Below are 10,069 nucleotides of genomic sequence, written 5' to 3' on the forward strand. Positions count from 1 at the left end.
TATATTCCTCTTTTTAGTCTTGACAACATAGGTGGATTCGAAACCACCAAATATATTTATTTATGAACTTCTGGGATATCTTAAACCAGTTATAGAACGTTTTTCCTTCCAAAGCATATACACACATATACACATTTACCTAGAAGTACACCCAATAAAACAAATGAAACAAGGGCTTAGCCTAAACAACTATCATGAATTGCTATTCCAGGCAAGTGGACATATTCTAAAAGTTTAGGATGTAAAATGTATCATCTCTTTCACCAAAATCTTGAGAAATAATGTTTCAAAAGTAAAACATCTAACAAGTTAACACCACATCTAATAAAGAAAGGAAAATGCCTGGCAAGCAATATGAAACAGCAGCTCAAAACACACTTAACTCTGCTACTATAAACTGGTCAAACTATCAAAATCTAATTAGGCCAAATTTCAGTTTCCCACATCCAAAATATTTAGGCATTATGGTACCCACTGGAGAATCAGCACAACTTCATCTATTACAAGTTCTCACCTACTAACAATCATTTGTCCAACCAATATTTGATGAGCACCTGTGGTGTGCTCGAGACACTGCACTAGGAAATACAGGGGGTGTAAGATGAGTATAAGGATATAGAACCCTTCATTTCACATAAAGGAAGGACAAGCATACACAAGGCAGACTAGGAATGTCATCGGAAAAAACACAATGTCATGGGAGTACGTAAAGATATAAGGATCTCTTCAAAAAGAGAACCCTAACCACAAAATTGTAATTTAATAGCATATACACTGCTCTCAACCCTAAATATTACTTGCTAAGCCTTCAAAGAGGAGTTAAAGTTAGCTGAACCACCCTGCCAAAACGCCTTAGCTCTGTCTAATCTGAGAAAACCTCCTCCAATAGTATAATTTACTCTCCACAAGTCTTTCAGTTCTGGGCTCCTGGTAGAAAAGACCACATGTGATTTCGTAAGGTAGAAATCATTACTATAAAAGATGCACTAAAATTAAGTTGGCAAGAATGGTGTGTAGTCCTCTCCACATACAAGACATACACACTTGACATTTGATTCATTCTCCTCATTCTCCTGCCAGCTCTCCCTCACTCCACCCCAAAGACAGGCAAAGACAGATATTACTGTCAGGCAAAAGAAATTACCTTTTTCCTTTGCTGCAAGGACAATCTAAATGGGCTTACATCAGACTTAATACTCACACTTCTCCAATGAGTATTTAAGCATTTTTTTTTTTAAAAAAGGCACATTTACATTTAACCACTTCTCCTATTCCAGTCTCTTATAAAAACAAGTGACACATCTTAATCACTTTCTTAAGACTCTATTCCTTCATGAACTTTACTTTGGAAATGCTCTGAAAACTGGGTTCTAATTTAGTTAATTCAGATTAACAATATAAAAGAAAAGATCTTGTAGGTTACTGATATAAATTATGATTTTTTTTCACAATTTAGTAAACTGCAACTACGTATTTAATACACAGCGGCCATTGTGTGTATGTGTGTTTTTTAAATAAACAAAATGTATCTCAGGGCCAGCCTAGAGAAGCTCTCTGAGAAAACAGGAGTTTTCTCAGATGAGGGAGGACTCATTACCCTCAGAAACAGAATGAAAAGAAAAAGTCGTTTTGCATTAAATTTCCCTATACTTCTGCTGTGTGACTTGGAAGTTGGTCCAAAAGTTCATCTTCAGCAATTACGTCTGCATAATCAACCATACGTCTCTGCAACAGGTGACAGGAAACTGTATTTCTCAGGCAAAGGGATCAAATTAGTTAAGACGCAAGTTCCTGCGGTCTCTTATTTTGCATTTTACCAAAATGATATTGGAATCAGATAAAGTAGCAAATTTGTTTTGGTTTTCTTTGGTTTTTCTTCTTTGCTTTTTAGTCAGCCATTCACCAGCAACTGTTGCACCAGCCCATCCGCACTCAGGAATAAAAACAAACACACAGGACCAGATAAGGCTCCCCTACTAACCCAACTGATCCATTTCCTTAAGACGGTTTTAAAACCACACAGCTCGGGGTGTGAAGAGAAGCATGTTGTGTGTGTGTGTGTGTGTGTGTTTGCATGGCACAATCTGTCTGAATCCTCCATTCCCTTTTTTAGGAACCGATACAGACTAAAAATCTAAAAGAAACCACATTAGAAATGCAAAGAGGTTTGCAAAAACAAGAGGCTTCTTTCATTCCAAAAAACCAAACCAAAACAAGGGGAGAAAAATGAATGCAATGGATATGTGTGTGCCAAAGTTTCAACTCTGCCCGGTGGAGACACTGCACTGGCACACATTTTTAAGAGGAAAAAGAGGGGGTTGAGGGGAGAGAGCGAGCGAGCGAGCGAGCGAGCGTGTGGCCTGCGAACTGCAACAATGCAATCTCCATTTTGAACAATGCGCCTCTTTCCTCTTGTAAATCTAGTTTTTTGCCACTTGATGGGCCGTCGCATTTCCCCTCCGTTTGGGGGGTGGGGGGAGGTGGGGGTCGGGGGGAGACCAGAGAGGGAGTGAGCCGGGGGGAGGGAGGGGGAGGAGGTGGGGAAGAAGTCTGCAGCAAACCGGGCTGGGTGGGTACCTGGAGTGCTGCTATAGGTGCTATGGCTCCTGAAGCTGCTTTCCGTGCAGTAACTGGCGTCGTCGTCGTCGTCGTCTTCCATCTCCTCCGGATAGTCGGAGTCATCGTCGTCCTCCTCCATCTCATCCTCCTCGTCGTCCTCGGAATCCTGGGTCTCCTCGGCGTCGCCGTCCTCCTCCTCCTCCTCCTCCTCCGAGACCATGTCCTCCTCCTCCTCCTCCTCTTCGCTCTCGTGGTCATCGTACACCACTTTGTTGACGGCCCTCCGGGCCGGGGTGGTCCGGGCCAGGTGGCCGCCGCCGCCCCCGCCCCCTGTCCTGCCGCCCCCGCCTCCTCGCCCCCCCCGGCCCGGGGCGCTGGTGCTGGGGGGGGCCGGCGGCGGCGGCGGCGGCGGCGGCGGCGGCGGCTTCCTCCGGCTACTGCTGCCCCCCCTGGGCGAGCTCAGCCGCGTCTTGGGCGCCACCTCAGCCTGGGCGGCGGCCCACCTGCCCCGACTGCTGCCGCGGTGCCGCGAGCGGAGCCCCCCGATGGGTCCGGACGTGGGCGGCGGCGGCGGCGGCGGCGGCGGGGCCGGGGCGCAGCGCTCCGCAGCGGGAGCCGCGGGCTGCTTGGGCGGCCTGCCCCGCCGGCCCCTCATGTCGGAGCTGAGGCGGGGGGGAGAAGGGAAAGCGGAGGGGGGAGGGGCGGGCGGAGGGGTGGCGGTGGGGGGCGCCGGGGCCGGGTGGGGAGGCCCGCGGGGCCGGGCGGGAGGGGCCCGGCCGGCGGAAGCGGGTGGAGGGAGAAGGCTCAATCCGAATTGCTGGGGCCCCACTCCGGATCGCCTTCAGCCGCCATCTTGTTTCTTCCCTCTCGCTCGGTGACTGGGGGAACCGACAGCGGCCGCAGGCCCGGAGCGCGGTCACGTGAGCTGCGCCGCCGACGAGCCTGGGACGGAGCGAGGCCGCGCGGCGGCCGCTAGGGGGAGTGCGGGAGCGCCGGGTCGGGGGCGGGGAGCCCGGGGCACCTCCGCGCGGCTTGGCTAGACCGCGGCCGCCGGCGGCTGTGAGAAGAGGGCCTCTCCCTCGCGAAGTGCCCCGTGTCGACGGCCCCGGGAGCCGGCTGCCGACTCTGAACTCACGGGGCCTCCTTCCCGCGTGTCCTTTTCTCCCGCTAGGAGACGAGGGCAAGGAAGCCCCCAAATTTGTCCCCGTCCTGTCCCCTTGGGGAAAGTGATGCTGAGAGAGCCAGAGAGGGTATCGCGCCGGGGGGCGCAACTCCAGCGACAGAAGGGACAAGGTGAGCGCCAGCAACGGAGGGAAGTTACCTGGGGACGGTGAGACGAGCCCCCAGAACTGTGAAACTCCGAACGCTTGGCTCGAGAGAGTCCAGAAATTAATCCCAATGATAACTGCTGGGGGGGGGGGGGGGGGCGGGGTGGGAGGGGTTGGAGGGGGCGCTTGTGCTAGAAGCCCCGCCCTAAGCTGCCAGACCCAGAGGGAGGGTCGCTTTGAGACTCGGGATAAAATCCCCTCCCAAAAAGCCTTCGATAAACTTCAGAAAGCAACTACATTCCAGCCTCCTCCACCTTTGCCAGTGTCCCAGCTAGAAACTCGACCACCTCAGAAAGAGCTTTCTGATTTCTTCCTTGCTGTAGAAAGGATAACTTCTGTCCTAATATCTACTTTAAAATGTTGGGTGTTTGAGTTATCGGGGAATAATTTTAATCTCTACCTGACAAGTAACAAAGTCTCGGCTAAACCCAGGGGACGAATCATGAGGATGAAATTTTAGGCATCCCGGGACCAAAGCTGGACTTCTCTCGTAGCTCAGTTGGTAAAGAATCTGCCTGCAATGCAGGAGACCCGGGTTTGATCCCTGGGTCGGGAAGACTCCCCTGGAGAAGGAAATGGCAACCCACTCCAGTATTCTTGCCTGGAGAAACCCATGGACAGAGGAGCCTGGCAGGCTACAGGCCATGGGCTCATAAAGAGTCACTAGTCTTAAGTCTAGCGACTAAAACCACCACCACCAGGGACCAAAACAGAGACTCAATTCGAAGTGGTCTGGGGCTAAGACCCAGACTGTATTTTATAATGTATTAATATTTATTGAAACATGTGACCACAAAGAAGTGATTTGTGTTAACAGGATTCTGTCCACCAAGTGAATTATTACAGTGGAGTTAGAAGGATAGAATGCATACGTGAAATGAAAATGAACATACAAGTATTAATGGCCAAATTCACTTATTCAATATATTAATAGTTTCATTGAGCAACAAGGGTGGCAAACTTATATGCCTTCAGGAACCAGGTAGTTAATGAAAGTAAATCAAGTGGGCAAGGTGTGGACTTTTCACAGATGGAAGTGCCTGAGTTTTGTTTAAAGAGGGCAGCTTTGGGAATGTGGGCCCGAAATGGCCAGATCTTCAAATTTTTTGAAGGTGCACATGTGCACTGCACATGAATCTCTTGGTTTTTAAATGTTGGAAACTGTCGATGAAGAAAGTATACTTCAGATTGATCCAAACGAATGCAGTTCAGATATAGCCCAGAACCTACAAGTTTGCAACCTGTATCCTGCACTATTTAAAGTACAGGTTTCTCTAGGACTAGAGAAACCCCATAGGAAAGCAAGGAAGATTTAGCACAATCGAAAATAAAGACTACATTTGTAAAATAAATAAATAAAGTACAGTGCTAGGGACTTCCCCGGTGGTACAGTGGATAAGAATCCCCCTGCCAATGCAGAGGACATGGGTTCAATCCCTGGACTAGGAAGATTCTACAAGCCACGGTACAGCTAAGCCTGTGCACCAAAACTAGAGTCCACGTGCTACAATTAGTGAAGCCCCTCTGCCTAGCTCCACAACAAGAGAAGCCACTGCAATGAGAAGCCCGTGTGCTGAAATGAAGAGTAGCCCCCACTTACCACAGCTAGAGAAAGCCAAAATAAATTATTTTAAAAAAGAAAATGCAGGGGACACAGATTCTATGGCTGGTCCAAGAAGATCTCATGCCTTGGGACTCCTAAGCCCGTGCACCACAACTACTGAAGCCCGGGCACCCTAGGGCCCGTGTTCTGCAACAAGAGAAGTCACCACGATGAGAAGCCCACACACCACAACTAGAGAGAAGCCCCCGCTCTTGCAGCAGCCAAGACCCAGCACAGCCAAAAATAAATTAATTTCTTTTTTAAAGTACAATGCTAGGTACTTAAATACAAAGATATTTAAAATGGTGACAGCCTTCAGAGTCTACAATCTAATTGCGGAGGAAATCTATTTTAAAATAGATTCTCATTATTATAAGTGATCTAGAGATGATTTAAAGGATATGGGAGAATGCGTGTAGATTATATGAAATACTATGCCATTTTATATAAAGACTTGAGGATACTTGGTTTTGTTATCTGGGGGTGGGAGGGTGTGGAGAGAGCTGTTCTAGAACCAATTCCTGGAAGATACCCAGGGACTATTGTAAATAGAATCCTAGCTCTCAAGCTCTTAGCTTCTAGCTGGTGCAGTAGGCATGCATTCTCTGTCATTCCACTGTTTCCTAAAGTCAGATGCTTCTGGTTGTTGGGGTTCACAGTGGGGTCAGTGAATCTGATCAGACAGCCAATTTCTTACTTCACTGTAAAATTAGTTCCTTAGTCAGATGCTGTTATGGACTAAATGTCTGTGTCTCCACAGAATTCACAAGATGAAATCCTCCCCCTGAGCGTGATGTATTAGGATATGGTATCTTTGAGAGGTAATTGGGATTAGGTGAGACGGTGAGGGTGGAGCCCTCATGAATGGGAATATTGCCCTCATCAGATTATGAGAGAGCCTGCTTCCCATCTCTGCTGTGTGTGTGAGGATATAATAAACGGGTAGTCTGCAGACTGGAAGGGGGCTCTCGCTAGAACCCAAACACACTGGCATCCTGATCCCAGACTTCCCACTTCCAGATAGTGAGAAATAGATTTCTGTTGTTAATAAGCCACCCAGCCTACGGTAATTTGTGATAACAGTCTGAACTAAGACAGATGCCATAATGTATAAGATACCATGGTGGTGAATAAGGTATTTGGTAAACCCATTTAAGACGAGGATGGTAAAAGCATAGCTGGTAGGTGGGAAAAAAGAAATTCAGTGTAAACCCCTTCCCAGTGAGGTTGACTCACTGTACCTACCATGATAGAATTAATACGTGATAATGATTCCTTCTATTAATTAAATGTGCATTCTGCAGTGGCAATGGTCAGATACTCCTTGTCGGGGAGAAGCATGTGATGAGCTCGTGACTCCAATAAGCAGGCTAGGGAAAGGTTGACTAGGAAAGAGCTTCATCCACCTGATCAGTCATCTTGTTCATTAATTTATTAAGGCTTCTTTAGCAGTGGGGACATTTTGATAAATATTCATATAGTATGCAAGTACTCTCGCTTCCTAAGTCTATTTTTGAAAGGTTCATCTATGTCTATATCCTCTCTCCCAGACTGCCTTGTCACCAGCCTAAGTCCCTACCCACCGGGCCCATGAATTGTTGTGGTCTTTTTCAAGGGAAAGAGAACCCAAGAGTACAACTCACAGCTTATGCCACTTCCAGGACCATTTTCAAGACCACCTCCAACTGCAACTAGAACACCTTAGCAGTCTACTCCCAGCTGATACCATCTGTTACACCAAGTTCAAATGTCTTGCTTAGTCACCTAGAATATGGAGTTTCCATAAAGCCATGGATGTGAATTGAGAGAGGAGCGGGGGTAAAATGGGAATAAACAGACAGGAATATCTCACTTTATCATGCTTCGCTTTACCGTGCTTTGCAGTAAAATACTTTGCAGTAAAGATACAGTGTTTTTACAAATCGAAGGCCAATGTGGCAAGGAACTGGTATGTCAGCTCCCACAAAGCGGAGGGCTGATTCGATCTGAGAGGGACTGTAGGTTGGGTGAGATACAACACAGAGAGAGGAGTGAACGTGCTTTAACTTGGACTTGGAGAGCTTGGAGAATGATGTATTACAGACCTGCAGTTAAGACTCAGAAAGTCAGCACAGGAGCTGGTCTAGGAAGGAAGTGATTAGCTCTGTGACCTTAGACAACTCACCCTGACTGGGCCCCAGTTTCCTCACATATAAGTTAAGGGGGCAGGATTAGATCTGTACTTTACAACCCTTTCACATTACAGCACCCAGTGAAAATTAGACGGGCTTATTGAGTGTGATAAAATGTTTTTTTTATAGAATACAATTATAATGAAAATTAAAGATATAGCATTAACAAGTTAAAGTCGCTCAGTTGTGTCCGACTCTTTTCGACCCCATTTTCTATACAGTTCATGGAATTCTCCAGGCCAGAATACTGGAATGGGGAGCCTTTCCCTTCTTCAGGGGATCTTCCCAACCCAGGGATCAAACCCAAGTCTCCCGCATTGCAAGCGGATTCTTTACCAGCTGAGCCACAAGGGAAGCCCAAGAACACTGGAGAAGACAATAAATAGAGAATTTGTTAACACTTTACAAAAAAATATTTTTGTTAAATGAGAAACTTGAATCCTGGTATCTAATTTTATATTCTCAGCTTTGTGTTTTAAATAGCTCATTCCTGATTGAGACTCTTGAACAATGATCTCGTTAAATGACAAGAAACTGTGCAGCAGTAGGTGATACAAAGAAATTTAAACCATCTTTTATAACCACTCACTTACAACAGTAGAAATTATATTTATGTTTAATGCTCTCCCTTTTCTTTCATTGACAAACGTGCTTCTAAAATTTCTTGTGGATTTTTGATCCAATCAGACTTGTTCATAGCTAGTATTTCAAAACAATGATGAAGCCCCCGATTACAGAACACAGACACTTTTACATTGTCCAAACTTGTGCTCAGATCACCTATTTCTCAAGCAACCATTTGATTCCTCACTTCCCTAGTACCAGAGATAAAAATCCTCTGAATTTAAACACAAATATTTTGTTCACCTGTCAGTCCTCATTTAGGGAGGAACACAGCCTGGCTCCAGCTGAGAAAACAAATGTTATTTGGGTACCTACATAAAATGCTTGCACCTTTGGAAGTATTCTGGGCAGTGAGGTGGGGTCACCAAAGAAATGGGATTACCAACAAGATGGGGTCACCAACTTATCCCAATTTGCCAAAGACTTCCCCAATTTTAACACGTGAGAGTCTTGTATCCCAGGAAATCTCTCAGGTCCAGGCAAACCTGGTGCTTGGTCCCCCCACCCCACCATGGAGGTATGCCCACTGTAAACAGAGAAGATCTGGAAAGAATGGCTGAGTCTATAAGTATAGACATCTTATGAATATTGGGGTGGTGGGGGGAAGCAGACATGATCTAGTTACTCCCTGGGGCCCCTAGAACATTTGCAAAGGTCTGCAGAAGCAGGTGGAGGCAATGAGGCAGAGAAATTTGGGTTAAACCCACAAGCTGGAGATGCCAGGGGATTTTTGGAATATAATTACATGGCCAAGATGACACCACATACACAATTTTGTCTTTTTTTTTTTTGCCATGCAACATGTGGGATCTTGGTTCCCTGACCAAGGGATCAAAACTGCCCCCTCAATTGGAGGCGCAGAGTTTTAACCATTGGGCTGCCGGGGAAGTCCCTGTCTAGGGCTTTTGTATCTGTAATTCTATAGTACATTCTCACAATTTAATGGCTTCATAATATTCCAAGAGGATTCTGAATTTTCTTCATTTTTTTTTTCTATTACGAATAACACTTCATGAATATCTTTGTGCTAAAAGGGTTTTTCTGTATTAAAATGTTTTTCAATAGTAACTTAAAATTATCATTGATGGAGCATATACATTTTGAGATATTATCTCATTTATTCCTCTATATTAAAGCACCCCTGTGGAGCAGATATTATTTTCCTTAGGTAGAAATTGGAGCTCAGAGGCTATGTCATTTTGCCCACAGCCAGTGCATGAGGAAGCCAGGACTCGAAACCAGCACCACTCTACATCTTTTTAAATATGCTGACGATGAATTTTGATTAGTTCAGGGCTACACTGTTGCTTGCCTGGGTTTCCTGCACTGAGCCTCCCCGAGCCTTGCATATGTATCTCTTTATTTCTGGTTGTTTGCATTGCCCAAGTCATCACATGTGTCTTTCTTTTGCATTTCTCCCACTGTGTTGATTTAATATTTACTTGTTTACACATTTGTTCCACCTGCAAGTGGGGGAAGCACCCCCCCCAGGGTAGAAATGCACTTATGTGTCTCCTCCCAACATACCCAAGCAGAATGGAGTAGAGACGAGAGATCTGTTGTTGAATGTGCAGAAGGAGAATCAATTGGTAGTTTAAGAGTGAAGGATTATTACAGGATTGAAGAGACTGGAACAACTTGATGGGTGAGCCCTGGTGGTCTTGTATGTGCTCAGAGAAGGTGATATCTCAGGGCCTGGGAGGAAGGGAGGAAGGATTTGATCCAGGCAGACTAGCTGACTGGACTGCAGGAACAGGGAAAGCAAATCTAGGGATGTGAGAAGG

The 10,069-nt window shown here is 46.1% G+C and overlaps 1 protein-coding gene across 8 annotated transcripts in view; it reads right to left on the bottom strand.

The window, feature by feature from the left end:
* Window positions 1–3,214, bottom strand: part of BPTF (bromodomain PHD finger transcription factor) — a 133,482-nt gene extending 130,268 nt beyond the window's left edge. For all 8 annotated transcript variants that reach the window (XM_061144415.1, XM_061144411.1, XM_061144412.1 and 5 more), the window contains exon 1: window positions 2,578–3,214. In XM_061144415.1, the coding sequence (XP_061000398.1) occupies window positions 2,578–3,214 (637 nt within the window). The remainder of the gene's footprint in view (window positions 1–2,577) is intronic.
* Window positions 3,215–10,069: the final 6,855 nt, after the last annotated feature.

This window comes from Dama dama, chromosome 5 (genome assembly GCF_033118175.1).
Source record: "Dama dama isolate Ldn47 chromosome 5, ASM3311817v1, whole genome shotgun sequence".
NCBI lineage: Eukaryota > Metazoa > Chordata > Mammalia > Artiodactyla > Cervidae > Dama > Dama dama.